This window comes from Coccomyxa subellipsoidea (assembly GCF_000258705.1).
Source record: "Coccomyxa subellipsoidea C-169, whole genome shotgun sequence".
Lineage (NCBI taxonomy): Eukaryota > Viridiplantae > Chlorophyta > Trebouxiophyceae > Coccomyxaceae > Coccomyxa > Coccomyxa subellipsoidea.
In genome coordinates, this window is record NW_005178037.1 from 2,531,736 (window position 1) to 2,550,602 (window position 18,867).

The 18,867-nt window shown below is 54.4% G+C and overlaps 1 protein-coding gene across 1 annotated transcript; it reads right to left on the bottom strand.

Moving 5' to 3' along the window:
* Window positions 1-1,712: 1,712 nt before the first annotated feature.
* On the bottom strand, window positions 1,713-17,701 carry COCSUDRAFT_47237 (hypothetical protein; the record flags this gene model as incomplete). Its single annotated transcript, XM_005648831.1, has 23 exons — window positions 1,713-2,346; window positions 2,605-2,809; window positions 3,255-3,487; window positions 3,999-4,172; window positions 4,536-4,679; window positions 5,041-5,238; window positions 5,606-5,773; window positions 6,159-6,446; window positions 6,743-6,916; window positions 7,278-7,499; window positions 7,851-7,922; window positions 8,484-9,263; window positions 9,614-9,798; window positions 10,145-12,752; window positions 13,037-13,501; window positions 14,124-14,276; window positions 14,544-14,624; window positions 14,809-14,949; window positions 15,497-15,658; window positions 16,107-16,250; window positions 16,620-16,725; window positions 17,117-17,247; window positions 17,624-17,701. The coding sequence occupies 23 exons, from the start codon at window positions 17,699-17,701 to the stop codon at window positions 1,951-1,953; spliced, it is 7,308 nt and encodes a 2,435-aa protein (XP_005648888.1). The 3' UTR covers window positions 1,713-1,950.
* Between the last annotated feature and the right edge of the window lie 1,166 nt (window positions 17,702-18,867).

Sequence of the window (18,867 nt, forward strand, 5' to 3'; positions counted from 1 at the left end):
ATAATTATGCCTGGCTCGGTCTGAAGAGGAACACACAGTGAATCAGTGCAAGGCAAAGAACAGGAGAGCAGGCAGACACCAAACACTACCTGCAAGAGGGAGTGGAAAGGCGATCAGCCACGTAGGAAGGCAGTCCTATGAACAATGCAGCACTCCGAGCCAGGAGCAGATGCTGGTGATGGATAGAAAAAGCTAACATGTCACCCTTACTTTTGAGAGTCATGCCAGGAGTGCAGCTAACTTAAAGAACTCAAATATCTAGGAGTCTAAAAAAAGAAGAAAAAAGTATGTAGATTGTGGCACCCATTAGGACTCGAACCCGGGCATTCCGTATTAGGGGAGGGGCTCGAACCCTCTACCAACTAACCCGTCCAGGGATTGGGCTCGAACCAATTACAGCCTGGCGCCACCAGGAGAGCCGTGCCTTGCTCAGCTGTTGCTTTCAGATTTATATATTGCCTTGCGTCTCAAGCTCCGGGATTCGTTCCAAACCGATCATCATGATCGGTGAGCTTTCAGTTCCCACGAGAAGCATTGGCGTGTGTCCATATTCTTTCCTGTATAGCCCGAAGCATGATCAAAAGTCACACATTGACAAAGAGATGCTGTCAACAATCCGTGCACATCATGCCTCGACAGCTTGCCGTCTCTGGCCAGGCAGTCCCAAGAATGGCAATCGTACTTTCTTTCCCAGCCAACCGCTTGATACCAGCTCAGACCGCATGCAACTGCCCTGACACAACATCACAGTCGCGCACCAATTGTAATTCCCTCTGCCAGGCCATCGGCAACAATTTCACCCGAATCTGATTCGTCACAAGTCCATGCGAGTAAATTATTCTTTTTAAAAGTCAGCGCCATGCACAGAACGCTTGGAGGGCAACCTAAACTCTCGACTCCCATTCCTCAAAAATATAGTTGAATTGTGACAATTGCTCATGACTCGCCTCAGCTTTCATGGCCCTTTGCAAGACGTAAGCAATGTGTGCACTGCGACTGGCACTGTGTTTTGCTTTTTGGTACCGTAAGCTACTTTGCAGAAGTGACCGTGTTCAATCAGACAGTGACAAAAAGTCACGATGCATGTGCTAATGTAAGAATGCTTTGGTTATGTAATTGGTAATCTGACACGTTGAAGGAGAGAGCGTGTCTCTGGTGATTCCTGCTCTCGTGGGGCAGCGCTGCAAAAGATCTGCATCCGCGCCCGGACTTATTTTACATTGTCCCTCGAGGACTCCGGGGTGTCTGCTGCATCAGTTCAGGCGTTTTCCGTGAATTATCAAAAGTTCCTAACAGTCAACACTGCCCAGCACCTTCAGGGCTTTGCCAACCATTTGACAGCAGGGGGAAGTTTATTGATGACTCGGTATGATTCCAGGTCAGACATGCACAGGTTACGGCTGCCTTAGATGCCTGCAGATGTGTTAGGCTGGGAAGGAGTGTGTGACTGCAAGTGCTGCATGGAATGCCTCAGAAGGTCCAGAGTTGTGTGCTGCTGATGTGGAAAACTGGAAAGCATAGCTCACGAGCGAGGCCGCACTACATGAAACGGGACAGGGCTTTAGAAGGATTTGCAGGAGGATTGCTTTAAATGATCCTGCTCAAAGAGTCAGGGATTTCAGGATGTTGCAGTCAAATTCATGGCTTCTGTTCCAATTTTGTAAAAGATGTCAGGCATTCAGCGACACAGGGATATTGCAGTTAGAAAGGCAGGCAGCAAATTATTACACCTCATACAGCAACAACAAAACTGCCCTCATGAGCAGCACCAACACCTCTTCAAAGACACCGCCATAGCACCGCAGCTACAGCACGCCAACACTGTACAAGTCATGTCAATATTAATCCCTACACCTGCCACAGATCTGTCACAGCTGAGGAGCCTCTGCGGTGAACCCGACGTCTCAAATGCGCATATTCTCATGCGGGAAACAAATGTAAAAATTCATGTCAGGCGGCGCCCCACTGAGGTGGCGGTGTGCCGTGCCATCGGCCAGCGATATCTCGGATACCCTCCGGGGGACTTGGCAGCGCTGGAGGGGGAGACAAAAAGAGGGAACGCTGGGCAGCCACGACGCTCGATACGGGCGCGCCGCCCCCCGCTACGGGGCCGCTCTTGCTGCGCCGCGGAAGGTCTCGGGTCCGTAACGGGCTTCCGCCGCTGTCCCGCAGCGGGTTCTCGCTCCGTAACGGGCTCCCGCCGCTGCTACGCAGATGGCTGCCGCAGCCGGCTCGTACTGATTTGCGAGACCGGAACGGGCTGCTCCGGTCGCCCCGTAACGGGCTGCTGCCGCTGTCGCGCACCGGGTTTTCGCAGCTTCTCAGCGGCGTCGGCGTCTCTGCAACCTGCGCAGGATCCACAGATTTCTACCGGATTCACCTAATCCAGTGTCTTGCGCATATCGTGAGCCAGGGATCACACAGCGGGACATGAGCGACAGGACTCTGCAACACCAAGTCTCCTGAGGCAGGGCAAAAAGCTCGCAAACAGGCAATTTTTCCTATATCTTGGATAGACACTTGCAAGGGGACCGTCCCTCATCTGTGATCTAGACAAGCAGGGCAGGGGCAGGAAAATGCAAAAAGAAATAAGAAATACTTTACCTGGGATCGCCAGGCAGCCCAGGAGCAGGAATCAGGACTTCCAGAAGAGCCGGTGTCGCCAAAGAGCGCATTGTGGTGAAGTGATCCAAATGGCGGTTTGCATGGAGTGCACGCGTCAGGAACGCCCCCGAGCTGCGCCGATGACTGATCCAAACCCGGTGTCTCTGCTAAGGCCTGCCCAGGCTCCAGCCTCCGGGCAACATTCCTGCTTGAATACAGGGCAATGCACAGTGTCAGACAAGCCCAAACATGGGGAAATCTTCGCTAGACGCCTCGTCAGAAAAAGCTTGTGAGGAAATATAGCTAGAGCTGATTCAGCAGGTCATGAAATTGTGCTTTGGGGTTCTGTAGAGCAAGGAACAAGACATTTAGGGACAAGACTGTCAAGCTAGGAATGCTGCAATGGGTTTTTGGACCTGTACAGGTGACCTCTCCTGCCAATTTTGAAGGAGTGCAGAGACTTAAGAAGTTTGTGATCTGTAGATGGGCAGTGACAGACTGCCTACAAGACCATTGAGCCTGAGGTGGATCCCACATACGTCTCTAAAATGCAATAAAGATGATATACATGACAATTGTGTTGGAGGGCCTAGCCCTCTGTCTTCCTTCCGTCTAAAGTGAAATAAATAGCGAAAGATTGTTGCGTGCACCTGCGCCGGCGGTTGGTGACCCCAAGGCTGTAGATCTCCTGGTCATCCCCTTCATTCTCCTGGTCTGACCCCCAGTCAAATCCAGCCGTGCCCTCCGTGGCGATTCCCCTGGTCACCTCCTCAGAGCGGCCTGCCAGCAGCGGTGTGCACTTTGCAGCGTCCGCAGCCGGATGGCCCGGGTCACCTGCTGCCGGGCTGCCTGCCTCGTTGCCCGCATATGCCTTTGCCTGCACCTGCGCAATATTATTATTATTATTATTATTATTATTATTATTATTATTATTATTATTATTATTATTATTATTATTATTATTATTATTATTATTATTATTATTATTATTATTATTACACGATTTTCCTGCCAGAAGCAAGGTGCGTCTGCAGACAAGCTGCAGGAATGGCTGCCAAAATCCTACCCCTTGATGAACTCGCCAGATCCAAGCAAGACCCAATCACCCGTGGGCACGGTGCTGAGTATTTACCGCCCCCCGCCAGCCGGGGCCACAATATGACTTGAACAGTGGTTCTGCATGTCAAGCGCAAGTATGCAGCACGAACAGAGCAAAGTCGGCAGTGGAATCAAGCCCACAAAGGCATCCGTGTCTTGAAGTTTCACGCCAATCTAGAGCCAAGCAGAACGCGGTACGAGGGTTCTGACTGTCTATGCATCCAGCATCTCGGTTTGATGTTCCTCTGTATGTGTCCCTGTATGGATGCCCGTGTAACGAAAACGTTGAGGTCTACCTCGTCTATGCTGATGTCGGCGCCGCCAGCGCCGATGTCAGCGCTGGCGCCGCGGCTGGCGGCGGCTGGTGAGGCGGGGCGGGAGGGAACGCGCACGACCATCTCCCGGCTCAATGGCGCCGCCTGCAGTGCTTTCACTATCGAGCCAGATCCTGTCGCGCTCAGAGAGTTGCCCTGCGCAGTCAGAAAGAACAGCATCGGAAAACACAGCATACCGTGAGCTGGAGTCCAGAACACTCCCAAATGCAGAGCATTCAAAGGATGCCAAACAAGACCACAGTGGCACCCGTTCCGTGACAGCAGCTTCCAGAAGCATTGTGTTTGCAACCCACAGCTTGCTTGGATTGCTGACAGTGAATGGCCGCATGTTCCTGGCAAACAGGTTCCCACACATTAAAACACACTCAAGATACCAGAGACCTGCCAGAACAAAATCCCGGCTGGACAGCTACAGCAGCAGCGCAGCCAAAGTGATGGAGGGGTCATGGGACATGTGCGATTAGAAATTCATTCAAAGAAAACAAAAGATTCACCCACCTGGGGGTTTTGCCAGATCATGCCGACGAGTTTTGCGTCGTGGGCGGATGCCAGGCGGGCGGCAAGGGATTCAACTCGCGCGCGAGTCTCGACGCACGCCGCCCTAGACGCGCGCAGCTGACCCCGCCTCTCACTCAGCTCCAGCTGTGACGCACACGAAGCACTCTTACATGCAATCTTCCAAGGCATTTTCCCCCCCAAACCAAATGTCTGGATATCGATTGCTTTGGCTTCTTCCAGTAAAGCCAGAGACAGATGACTGGAATTAAGTGTGCTCTATACCCCCAGATGGAACTTTCTGCACTTTCTGCACCATGTTCTGTCAAGAGAGCATGGCTGAATGAGGTGCCCCAGAAGCTTTTTTATCAGAAGGAATAAGAGCCTTCTAGGGTACATGCCCCTTCTGTTCCGTTCTATTCTGTCAATACACTCTCCTGTTGCTCCAGGAGAATATATCTTCGCTAATATGCAGCACAGGTATCAAGGGATAGTTCGAAAAGTTCACCTGCAGGCGCTGGTTCTCCAGGGTGAGCTCCTGCAGCGTTCCCTCCCGCATCTCCAGCTTCCGTGCAGCCTCCGCCAGGTGCCGCTCGGCTTCCGCCAGCTGCCGTGCGGCTTCCTCCGCCCGCCGCTGCTGTGCGCTTAGCTGCTCCTCAGCTTCCATGGCCCCTGCCCGCGCCTGCTCTGCCTGGCCTTGAGCCGCCTGTGCATGCAATAAGAGGGCACCCTTGCTCAAATAGGGCAAATGGAGTAAGTAGCGTTGAAGGGCTTATTTTCCTCTGCAGTCACGACAAAGGAAGACAAGTTGGTGGCGCAAACTGCTCTGAAAAGCACAGCATTACAGCAGATAATCCTGGATGGGTGTAACGCCAAAAGAGTGAAGTTGGAGCCATCCTGGCTCTGTATATGTGTAACTAACAGGTAATCTCACCTGTGCAAATATTTGCAATAGAAATAAACACTCAGATGCTGAGACCTGCACGACGAGCCCTGCTAGCCTGATACGTCAGCAGCCCAGAAAACGGCCTCCAGATTGAGGAACATAGGCTTGTGAAAGATCGCACAAGCACCTGCAGCTGCTGCTGCAGGAAGTGCAGCTGCGCCTGCTGTGCCTCTGAGAAGGCCTGCAGCTCGCCAACCATGTCCTGGCAATCCAGCAGCGCATCCTGCCTCGCTGCAAGCTGCTCCGCCGCAGCCTCCAACGCCTCTTGCTGCTGCTCTAAGAGCTCTTCCTTGGCCTGCGTATGCACAAACGAGGATTTCCGCAATCTGATTTGATGGTGCACATATACATGCACATCAGTTTCCTGCAGGGGTCACTGCTGTTCACCCTCGTAAGGCTGCACCCATGGACCAAAGGTTCTTCCCAACCAATTCACCCATGCTTGCTGACATTTCTGCCAGGATGAGTTCAGAGTTCAGCAATGTGGTCTGACATTGTTGACAGATTGACAGACAGTAGACCGAAGGAGCTGTGGTCTACCAGGAGCCGTCAAAGTCACTGTGCAACGTGCTGGCAGAATATGTGGCTCAGGCCATGGTGTCACAGCCAACCAGCTATATCAGAATATCTAATGTGAGAAAAAGGGAAGCATGGGTGAATGCAAGAGTGATCCCACTCACATGCAGGTCTTCCTCCAGCGCTTGTGTGCGTGCATGGAACGCCTCCTGCATGGACGCCACCTCAGCAGCATGCGCCGCTGCCAGCGCTTCTACAACAGCGTTCCCTTCCAAAGCCACCGCTGCATTCTCTGCATCTGCATTTAAGGGTTTGCTGCTGCTGGGTTCTTCGCAGAAGTTTGGTGCATGGGCCGCCGCGGCCTGATCAGGCGTCTCCTGGCCCGGTGAGTCAGCACTGACCAGGAGCGCCTCGCCGCAGCGGGAGCAAACCGCTGTGCTGTCCTGCTGCGCCTGTTTTGGCACATGCAAGAGCACATCAGTATAGACTGCAGTTTCCACCTCCGGTCTCTTTCATTCATGCTCAGCTCTTGTCAAGATTGCGTCAGGGATGGCACACAGAGTGAAATAGCAGAGTTCCCGAACTTGTACGCCATCTATGCACAGCCATTCTCATTCATGACACATGGAAGGAATCTTAAGCAATAGAGCAAGCCTGATGATAGCTGAGAAGTCATCGAAGTCGGCACTGTGTCCTGAGGACTATACAGGTATTAGCGTTCCTTCATAAGTATGCGCAAAAAATGCACCTGTTCTGCATCAGCAATCTTGCGCAGCTGTGCCTCCAGGGTCTCGATGCGAAGCTGCGCTGACACCAGCTTGGGCAGGTCCGATGCGCCGGCCGCAGCGTCTCCGCGGGCCGCTTCCAGAGCATACAGGTCCGCTATGTGCGCTCTTAGATCAGCCTCAACTGCGTCCCGCTCCTGCAAACAGCATTGAGAATAAAGTGAGCCTGTCATCTGCAGGTGGGATGTCAATTTCTGCATTGCAGTCCCTTGTTGTGCAGGCCTTGCAGTCAGAAAATGTGTAAGGCCCCGCCCAAACTGCCATATTGATGAGAATTGGAGCTGCCGCCAGCCAACAGAGGACAGAAGTACGGGGCTAACAGTGTTGCTCCGTACAAATGACATGATGGTAGAAAAAAAAATTGTTGCTGCATCAGGCAGCCCTCAAAATAGAGTGAGTCACCTCCAGAGCTTCGGTGAGCTCCTGCACTTACGCAATCTTCTGCAAATCGGCGATCTTGGAGTGGTGTTACAGGGGGATGACATCACAGTGAGTCACCTCCAGAGCCTCGGTGAGCTCCTGCACTTCAAATTTGTTATCCGCGGCGGCCAGAGACAGCTCGAAATTCTCATCGTGCAGTCTCTCGGCCTCGGCCGCCGCCGCCGCCAGCTGGGCCTCCATGTCAGCGAGCGTCTGACGAAGCGTGGCGTTGTCATCGGCCGAAAGCGCGTCTCCCGCTGCGCGCCCTCCCGCCGCTGCCGCCAGCTGCGACGCCAGATCCTGGCAGGCCCATGAATTCGATGATTATGTTGTCAGAATAATGATCAATATTGTGAATAGGCAACTTATACTGCAGACCACTGGGACCCTTTGCTCCATACCCCCGTATGTCCAACCGGTGACTATGTGATCATCTCATTCATCATCTTAAAGATGCTTCTAGACCCTGCAAAGGTGCAGGGCCTACAGGCATTCTTAGACAGCAGGTCAAGCGGGTCATGTGGGTTGAATACATTCCTGCCCTCAACAGATATGATTTCTGATATGAAATCTAGTTTCTCCGGCACTTTTTGCAAGGCAAATTGTGGTTGTCAAAGTCAAGGTTGCACTCAAGAAGGAACCAGTGCTGACCTGGTTGCTCTGGCGCAGTGAGAGGCAGGCGCCCTGCAACTCCGCCAGCTCCTCTCCCAGAGCACCACCCACCTTCACACATGCGCACCGTCAGCATTCCCATTCATTACACGAGGCCGCCCAGGCCTATGGAGGCCATGAGCAATGTTGCTTGTCTTCATTGTGCAAACACAGCTGCACCCTGTTGCTGCCAAGCTGCAAGGTGCATCGGCAGAAAATGTGGAGAGCAAGGCTGCCACAACAACAACGCCTTGCTGGACATCACAGATCCAAGCACTCCCAGTAAAATGCCAGCACGGTCAGCATCAACACAGTGGCCTGCCAGCCAGGGCCCGACTAATGATCAATTAAAGCGGTAGATATAGCAAAATGTTTTCAAGAATATTGTTCTGCACACCAGTAAAATGCCAGCACGGTCAGTATCAACACCGTGGCCTGCCAGCCAGGGTCCGACTAATGATCAATTAAAGCGGTAGATATAGCAGGAATGTTTTCAAGAATATTGTTCTGCACACCAGTAAAATGCCAGCACGGTTAGTATCAACATTGTGCCCTGCCAGCCAGGGCCCGATTAACCATCAATTAAAGCGGTAGATATAACAGGAATGTAGTCTGGAATATTGTTTTGCACACCTGGTCTTGCAAGCGAAGGTTCTCGGCCTCCAGCGCTTTGCAGCGCGCTGTCAACTCCTGCACCGCCTCTTCCAGTGCCTGCCTGCCGCTGCTACTGTCTCCCTCTTCCTGATCCAGAGTCAATGCATCTCCGCCTGCTGAGCCCTGACTCTCTGTCCCAGTGCAGTGCAGCCTGCGCAAGTCTGGCGAGCCAGATCTGACGATCTCTGGCGCCTCCTGACTAGCTGCTCCCTCGCCGGCTTCCTCTGCCGCAGCCTCGACTGGCGCCAGATCAGGCTCCGAGCTGGGGTGACTGATCGGCGGCGATGGCTCATCCGCCAGTTCAGGCTCCGCTGCATCAGGTTGCCCGATCAGGCGCCGCGGCGACGCCGCCTGATCTGGCGACTGTGCCACATCAGCGTCTGCCGTGCTGGCTTGCTTGATCAGGCCTGCTGACATCAGCAGCAGGTCGACTGCTGCCGCAGAGCCGCGCAACTGAAGCTTCGCCGGATCGGGCGACTGCTGCAGCTCTACCAGAGCAGACGCGGAGCCGTGCAGCTGCAGAGCGTCCAGCCGATCTCTGAGCTCCCGGCTCGCGTCCGCGGCGGCGCGGCCGGCCGCGCCGGCCTCGGCGAGCTCGGCGGCGAGCTCGAGGTTCTCGCGGCGGAGGTCGTCGGACGCGCGCGATTCGGCGGTGGCCGATGCTTCGGCGGCGCGGCAGCGGGCGAGGAGGTCGGCGTTGTCAGCCTCCAGCTGCGCCATTGCGTGGCGCAGGCTCGGCTTGCGCTCGGTCTGCCACGCCTGCTCGCAAAAAGCAGCTACACTGACGTAAGGGTGAGATATCAATGGTTGTGTGCTCTGGACCCTGGAATACAGAGGAGCGGTACTTACCACCTTTAGCGTCCAACCGAGTCTGGAAGCAAGAGAGAAGTCAGTTTGGTAATGCGGACACCAGCAGCACTAGGTTGTTCTTTAGTCTCCCAACTTGGGTGGAACAGGAGGCTTGAAGATATCTCTTGTAAGACTCCTGTTCTGTATTACTGAGCACAAACAAGAGACACGCTGGCATCTTGCTGCAGCCGACAGCTTCTGATTTTGGTCTCTCAAGATTAGACATGCCATATTAGGTGAGACGGGGCATAGTCCCTCACCCTGTTGAGGGGCGTCCTGCCACTGCCAAAGGAGTCCCTCCGCCTGATCACAAATTCTTCCTGTGTCTCAGGCTGCTGCTGCTGCTCTGGTTGCTGATCCTGTGGTTGCTGCATTTCCATTTGCTCCAGCCGCTGCTGGCAAGCATGCAGGGATTCCTCGGCTTCCTTCAGCTTTGCCTTGTAACCTGCAACGTCGCACACCGACAAAGCTTCACATCGAGCACAGACATACAAGATAAATAAATAGTGGTAGAAGTGGTGGTCCCCTGAAGAATACTTGATTCTTTCTCATTTTAATACACAGATTAAGAGGATGGTCTCTCTACACCAAACTCCAGGTACCTGCAAATGATCCGGCAGGGGAAATGTTCTCCATTGTGCGACTTACTTGTTCATTGAGGCTGGATTCCGGTGAAGTGAAGTCAGTGAGGGTGAAGCAAAGTCAGTCAGGAATCAAGCTGTTTATTGGAAATCTCACAGGTGCATGCAGGCACATGAATGGATGGAGAAGGGGAGGATAGAGAAACGCACGCTGCACGTGCTCCTCGCAGTTGGCGCGCACGCTGGCCACAAGGTCCTCCATCACAGCGTTCTGCATCTCCGCCCGGCCCTGCTCCTCTTCAAGCTCCTGCCTGAGCTGCGCCACCGCCGCTGCGTGCTTTCTTTCAAGCTCATATTGAAGCTCTGCAAGCTGTGATGCATGGTCCGCACCGGTTCTGTCAGCAACTGCAGGAAGCTCTTTTTCAAGCTCCTGCCTGAGCTGGGCGATCGCCGCCGCGTGCTCTTTTTCGAGCTCTTGCCGCAGCTGTGCGGTTGCTGCCGCATGCCCGGCCGCCATGCTCTCGATTGCTCGCGCATGCTCCTTCTGAAGTTGCTCCAGAACCTGCGCAGTGGCTGCCTTGCCGTTGACGGGTCCAGCATGCTCTGGTTTGAGCTGTTCCTGAACCTCCGCCATCGCTGCTGCATACTCGGCAGCCCTGCTCTCAATGGCACAAGCATGCTCTTCCTGAAGCTCTTGTCGGAGCTGGCAAAGCTCTGCCGCATGCTGGGAAGCCATCCGGTCAACTGCCCGGCTGTGCTCACAGTTCAGCTCCTCCTGAAGCTGTGCGAGTGCTGCAGCATGCTCGGCTGCCATGCTTTCCACTTGTCGGCTGTGATCCTCGCCAGGATCAATTTGTGCAGCTGCGTCCAGCGCTGGGTGCTCGGCCGCGGCAGCCGGCGCTGCCAGCGGCTGCGCGGCAGCTGCCGCCTCGCGCTGCGCAGTCAGCAGGCGTTCCCTGAGATCCGCCAGCTCAGCTTCCAGCTGCGCGCGCAACCGCGCCTCTGCAGCGCGCAGATCTGCGGCATGCCTCGCGTCACTTGCCGCACCTGCCTCAAACTGCTTTGCCAGCACCGCAAGAAGGTCGGCTTCGTGGCAGCTTCCCAGCTGGTGCCGCAGTGCAGCCAGCTCAGACTGATGCCTGCCCTGCAGATCTCCCACGAGCGCTGCCAGCCGGAGCTCCTCTTGCTCCCTTCTGACCTTACTGTCTGCTTTGTAGCTGGCCTGCAGGCCTGTCTTGACCCGTGCAACCGCGCTCTCGTGCTCGGATATCAGGGCAGCCAACTCTGCCTCGTGCTGGCTCTGGAAGCCTGCGCTGAGCTCTGCCAAGGCGCTCTCATGCTGCTTCCTCAGTGCAGCCACCTCCGCCCCAAGCCGCCTCTCCATCTCTGCCAGATCCATGGCGTGCTGTTCTCTGAGCGCGGCAAATTCTTCTTCTTGCCGGCTCTCCAGATCCACCCGCAGCTGACTCAGCGCGCTGTCGTGCTGCGCTGTCATCGCCGCCAGCTCAGCGGCCTGTCTGTCTGCCGTTCCCTCCAGCGCAGCCGCCAGCTCAGCTGCATGACCAATCGCCAGCTCATTTCTCACCGCTGCTCCTACCTCCCTATGCTGCTGCTCCAAGGCAGCAAGCTCTGCTGCATGCTCGCTGCTGAGCCAGTCGTGCTGTGCAGCCAGGTCAGCCTCGATCTTGCTCTGCAGCTCCTCCAGTGCTGCATCCTTCTCAGCCTCTAGCCCCTCCAGCACATCTGCCAGATCCTTCTGGTGCGTTTCCTGCAGTCCCTCCACCTCTTGCTGGTGCATTTCTTCCAGGCGAGTCTGCAGCTCTGTAAGCTCGCCTTCTTGCTGCCGCTGCAAGGCGGCCAGCTTGGCAGCTTGCTCGTGCTTCAGCTGCTCTCGCAGCTCTTGCAATGCGCTGTCAAGTTGCGCTTCCGCTGCCACCACATCAGCCGCGCACTGCTGCCGCACCGCAGCCAGCTCGGCTTGATGCTGCTCTTGGAGTTCTGCCAGAGCCGTCCTGGCGCATTCCCTCTCCACTGCCAGCTCAGCCTGCAGCTTCTGACAGGCTTGCGCAGTCTGCAGCAGCTTAGGAGCAGCATCTGCTGCTGCCCTTCCTGAGCCTGCTTTGTCGGCAACTGCAGCATTGGAGCTTCCTGGGTCTGCGGCCTGATCTGGCGCGGTGGCATCGTCTGCGGCGTCGATCCCTTCCGCCGCTAGCGCCTCCTGGGTAGTCACCGCCGTCGCTGCCGGGCCGGCCGCTCCTCCGAGGCTGACGCGGCAGACTGCATCAGCCGGAGATGTGTGTTTGACACCGCCGCGGGACAAAGACGGCCCGTGCGGCGGCTGCCCTGGCTCTGCTGATGTCGGCGGCGGCTGCGCTGACGTCAGCAGCGGCCACGCTGATGTCAACGCCGTCGCCGCAAGCACGGCGAAAAGCCACTGTCCGGGAGACACCCCGCCCTTGCCATTCTGAGTCAACCCATCCATCTGCTCCAACAATGGCTGGCCCCCGTCCCCTGCTGCAGACGCAGCCCCGATCCTGCCGTCATCCTTGGGAGCTGCGGCTTCTATTGCCCTCTGAGACGCCATCTCAAGGCTTGCCGCTGAGTCACAATCTCCATCAAAGCCAAGCGGGCTGCTCTCCTCCGCACAGTCTTCGTCTGAGGCTGCCGCCGAATTGCCGCTATGCTCAAAGCGTGCGCAGCGCAGCGCCGCGGCAACGGCCGCGCCGTGCTCCCGGTCCGCCTCGGCCGCCGCTTCGACACTGGCGAGCTCCAGAGCATGCTCCGCCTGCAGCCGCTCCAGTTCCTCGCTGTGCGCCGCCTGCGTGCAGATTTACGCCATGTCTGTTACTACTCAGCGCTGGCAAATGTCCCTTTATCTGAGGAGAGAACCTTGAGCAGGTCCTGCACTTCTTCTCAAGGTCCTGTCAAAGCATTGAGATGTGCCGCGAGCACGTACGTCGGGTTGTGAACCTGCCTTGCACAGCAGGTATGATTGCATACCAATAGCCTTCTGCCAGCAGATGGTACTACCGCCAGCAATATCCTCAAACATGCAGTGCAGTCATAAAGCTTCTGAGGAGGTATATTTCTGAGAAAAAGCACCTGCAGATCGAGGATGGCGGCTCTGTGGTGCGCTTGCCATGACGCGTCGGCATCCGCCAGGCGGGCGGTGAGGTCAGCAATGACGTCAGCGCGCTCGTCCGCCTGGCACGCCAGCTCAGCGAGCCGCCGCCCATCCGCCGCCGCGCGTTCCCTCTTTCGCTCAATTCGAACTTGAAACTCCTCCTCTGCGCCGATCTTCGCCGCAGCCAGCTCCTCGTGCTCTCTCTCCAGGGCTGTCACTCTCTCCTCGAGCTGGCTCCTCGCAGCATTTAATCCGTCCTCCAAATTGCAGCGCGCGGTCTTTGACTCGGTGAGGGTTGCCTCCAAAACGGAGCAGTGGCGACGTTCGAGTTCAAGTTCGTGGCGCAGGGAGCGGGCCTCGTCTCCGGCGGCGTTGTCTGCCGCCAGCTGCCTGATCGGGCCGTCTTGTTGTGCTGCTGCCGCCTCCTTGAAAGCCTGGAACTCCTGCGAAACACCACGGCAAGAAAAAATATCAACTTCTGCAGATAAGGCTTTCAGCGCTGAGAGTCTACACAATGGCTACCGGTACATGGCCTACGCAAGTGCAGCCAACATGGTTTGGAACCAGAAGCTGCAAAGTGCAAGGCAGTCCACTAGAACAGCAAGCTGCAATAGAGGCATTGTGCAACATCGACCCAGTTGCAAGCGTGGCATATAGCAAAAGACTCCTAAGAGCCTTTTAAAGAATGTCTGACCTTCAAATCATCAAGCAAAACTTAGCGCTACCAGCTGCAATAGAGGCATTATGATCTAACCGTGGTGGCGGTCCTTGAAGATAAGAAGATACGCAGCTGTTTCAGAACGCCTTTATTGCGACACAGCCCAGCTCTCAGAAGATTCATCAGACAACTCCGTGGAGCTATGGGCACAGTCTGTAGCTGGAATCCCAGCGGAGACAAATCATGCAGACAACGATAATATGCAACATGTGTCTTGCAACCACTGCATGCCGCATGGCCATAAGGGCTGATTTGATGCTCAGGCATAGCAAACCCATCGCACACTCCTAGACATTAGTTGCTTCTAAATGCATTGGCTGCCACTGTGAGAAGGGTGGGCTGTACACCTGCGCCAGAATTTCCTTCTGGGCTCTCTCCGCAGCGACAGTCTCTGCTTGCTGCGCCTGCAGCGCCTCGGCCGCCCGAGCCAGCGCCTGGCGCTCGGCCTGCGCTGCCGACAGCGCCTCTTCGCGCTCTGTGGCGGCGGTTTGCAGCCGTTCCTGCAGCCAGCAATTTTGCTGTTCACTTGCGAACATTGTCAATTGTCGCGGTACATCCTATGGCTGAAAGTATGTGCATCACGTAGGCCGAGAAGTGCAGATTCCCAATGCTGTCCTTGACGCTTCCTTGAGCAGTGTGTTCTCTTGTATTTTTACATAACGTGACTTTTGGTGCTGCTTGAATAGATGGTGAGCACAATGGAAGGTTGAATGAGAGCTGGAATAAGTGAGCCCAGGCGCTGATATCAGATGGGGATAAAAGCAGACCTGGAGCCTCTGCACCTCTCGCTCCAGAGCCTGCTGCTTTGCGGTGAGCTCACGGACACCGTCCTGGGGCGATCCCTCTCCCTGCACCACCAACAAGACTTCTGAGAACATTGTACTGTACCATCCTGTTGCGTTTTGTCTGCCAGCTTTGCAGACCCTCTGCAAACAGGTGCTATATCCAGGTCACCAAATCAAGCATGCATGCAGTATTTTGGTGCAGACAGTCCAGCGTTACTTGGAGCACGGCACGCGGGGAATGGCACACCTTCCCGGCAGCTGCGGCCGGCTTGGCCTGAAGCTGCGCGCGAAGCTGCGTGATCTCCGCCGCCTGCCGCCGCGCGCACTCCTGCAGCGAAGCCGCCTGATGCTGCGCCGCCAACGCCTCAGCAGCCAGCCGTGCTCTGTCCTGCGCGCATTATTATTATTATTATTATTATTATTATTATTATTATTATTATTATTATTATTATTATTTATTATTATTATTATTATTATTATTATTATTATCATTATCATTATTATTATTACTATTTTTATTACTATTATTACTATTATTATTATAATTATGACTACGGTATTATTATTATTATTTTATTATTATTATCAATCCACCCCCAATCTGGATAACAGCTTCCACCTTGATTTCCTGATCTCTGATGGACCTCTTCCTTCGCAGGACAAGGCGTGTCAGCCAATTTATTGGTTTGTCAGGCCTACTCAGGAAAGTTTCATGCAAAATTCAGGTGCTGATGAGCGTGATGGCCTTTGTGAATAGAAGTCTGCAAAGAATCTGTGCATAGCTGGGTGTGCCCATGCTTGCATACACCATATTAGAAGAGAAAAGACGAACAGAGGAAAAGGAAGAGGAGAAGAAGCATCTTTGCACCGTAGTATGACCACAGTATCAATGGAAGATCTGGTGTAGATCTAAAACAGCAGGAAAAGATTCAGACCTGCTCGCCGCGGCGTTTGGGCGGATTGCGGGAGGTGATTCGCTGCAGCTCCAGCTCAGCGTCGACAAGGGCGCGTCTGAGGCGCGTTGTCTCCTCCCTTGCTGACTGTACCTCCGCGGTGCGCGCCCGCAGCTCTTCCTCTAACGCCCCCTGCGCCGAACCCTGCGCCTGTTTTGGCACAGCCATTCAAATATTGCATCAATCTTGATTTATTATGACCTTAAGAGTCACTAACTTAGATCACGCACTTTCCAGGAAACAAGTTGCGCATGCGTCTGCACCACAAGCTGCAGGTGAAGACTGCCAGCTGTCTTATCCCTTGATTGACTCGCCAGACTCAAGCGAGACCCAATCAACGGTGGCCCCGTTATAGAGGCTAATCATCGAGGCACTTATGCCTACATCAGGGCAGGCAGACAACTAAGCCAGATTATCTGTGTTAGGTGAGGGAAAGACAGGTGCATGCATTTGGGTCAAAAAACCAGGAAAACAGTGACCTGGCACCATGCTCCCATCAAATGCAGGTTCCATGCAAGGTCTTCAAGCTGGCTACGTGGTTTTCACACGACATTTTTTAAGATCATTCTTGGTAGTTTGGTTTGGCACAGACCTGTTTGGGCGCGACGGCGGCCGCGTGGAGGTCTTGTCGGAGGGACGCCATCTGAGCCCGCAGCTGCGCCAGCTCAGCGTGTTGCGCCGCCAAGGCGGAGCCGAGGCCATCACCTGCCTGATCAGGCAGCCCCTGGTGGTGCGGCTGCAAAGGAAGCTTTATGTTGTCAGACACAGCTTTACAGTACACATGGCATTGGGCAGCATATCACCGCCCTCAATGAAATTCACCGGGCAGAAATCCAGGACGCCTGCAGTCGCATCTGTTGATAGTCAGATCGGGCTGCAGGATAGCCTCTCTAGACTTCAGGAATCAATCGACAGCCTCTTGCCTCGGACTGTGGTAGAGGCACGCATTGCACTGAATCCCAAAGGAATTGGGAATGGTTTCGATGCATGCCAAGGGCGCATCATGGACACTATACTTCAGCTTTATGCTACTACAGTATACATTCCTGAGGTGGAAATTGATGGCAGAGGTGTCAGCAGACCGCGGACAGGAAGGTGGGGGCACCTGCTGGGAGCGGTGGGCATGCTGTGTGCGCTGTGCGTCATGCATGCTTGCCAGGTCAGCGTGCTGCCGCTCCACCACCTCCTGCAGGCCCAGCGCCACGTGCACCCTGGCACAAACACCTCATCAACCCCTTGTAACGCCCAATCAGGCTGACACAGGAACAGCGCTAACATTGGTATCGCCCTGGCAAGAACCCGTGCTCTTGCATGGCTCTTGTGACATGCTCCCGCTCGGCCGGCTTGTGACATCACATCGGTTCACACTGCCAAGGATGCAGATGCAGGCGCAAGCCTGCCGAAGCCAATGAGCAACAGACACAACCTGGTGATCTACGCCGTTGCCGAATGCTTCAGTGCGCCAGGATGTGGCAATCTCATAAAAAGAGATGCCGCTTTTGGCACCAAGTGACAGTGCAGAAGCAGATGGCTCAGAGTCGTGAAGGCACTACACTACACAACATCTCTCTTGGATGAGTAATGTGAAAGAGAGAGCCGCACCATTGGTTGAGCTTCAGCTGGGTGTCCGCGCGCGCATTGAGCAGGTCGTGCAGGTGTGCTGCGATGCAGTCCTCCAGCTCAGCGTCTTTTCTCGTCACCCCCAGCGGCAGCGCTGCCAGGAAGGTGTTCACCTGATGATGTCATCAACCGCGTGACATAAGCACATGCAGCTGTCCATCAAATCACATCAGCAGGTGTTCGCTTCCTGCTTATCCAGGTGTGCAAGGTGTGAGGGCTTGTTGTCTTCTCACATCCTTCTGCAACATATGGGTGCCATCTGACCTAGATCAACATCGACAACGAAGACATTTGATGCTGTTCTTCTGCAGGGGTTGGGCAATCTTCTATCTGACCATTGGGAGATTAGAGCTGCATGACAGCTGCACCCAAGACAAAGCCGCTGGTTTTCCTTGAGCTATGCAAGAATAGGAGAAATCTTCAAAGATTGCATTGTGTCCATGAAATTCTGCCAGCCAATGCAGGGTCACTGGGTGCTGGGGGGCTGACCTGGTCTCGGATCTCAAGGTTGGTGGGAACAGGCACTGCAACCCCTGGGTCAGAGGGCACGCCTCTGTGCAGCAACATTGCACTGCCGCCTACACTGCTCTGCCTGCTGGCTGCATTCCTGGCCTCTGTAGCCCTCCAGCCCTCAGCTGGGATCCCACACACAGAATGGTCAGACCCAGATGTGAACCCAACCATGTAGGTCCTGATCTAATGATGTAGGTGTTCTCTAGCAATGCCATTGATCTGCGTTGTGGTGCAAAAATAGTCCTTTCACCAGATCGTGAGGTACAGCAGGTGTACCATGTGCGGAGCGATTGTGGAGGCTTCCCATTGCAGACGGACAGCTTACAGCAATCTTAAGCGAGGGCCCATTCAGGCCTTTATCCCATAAGATTGTTTCTGCGATCCACACCAAAAGATCAGCAAGTGTCTTGCATGAGTTGGTCTGGACAGGGGAGACACATGGGCAATTATAAGTGCAGGTAAGGAGCTGCTGATCGATCTAACCAGGCATTGCTCTTGTGGATGTCAGCCAAATTCAAAAGAAAATCAGAGAGGGAGGCTTGAAAAGAATCCATAATCAACTCTTGGTGCCTTCAGCACGTTTTGATTACGACTCCAGAAGAGAAGAGGGTGTACCAGGAAACGCAGTATGACTGCATAACGAAGCCCCACAGTGCCCAAAGACGATTCAATTCATTCGACAATGAAAGGCGCATCCAAACATCAGCAAGCTGCCGATCTACCACATAACTGACACACATCTTGTGCTATAGTTCCAGTTGACAATTCGTCTGGATTTCCAGATGGCACCGGCGCCACATCGCCGTGATCAAAGAGCATCACGCATTCAATCTGGGCATACAACAATGTCCTGATTTGAGGATCATGCTTCTTGAAGCCAAAAGGTGGTCAGTAGGGTCTAGGAAACCCTCTCACTCAGGAGAGCTCAGCTTCATTTTGTTTGTTGCTGAAACGGCGTTTCAGAAACGCAGATAGACTTCATTCAGCTTGGATACAGGACTTGTATATCTGATCCACATAGTTTTCGCATCTCCACACAAACGTTTTGCGGTCGAGAAAAGGGAAATCATCATATGTTACAAGTGAGACGTTGGGAAATAGTGACGCAGGAAAGTCTTAAACTGCCGAATCCTCGTGTGAAATAACCGGGTATTGCGGAGGCAGCCCGGACTGAGCCTTCTTAGGTCGGAAAGGACCACTTGTATGGTGCAAGGATGTTT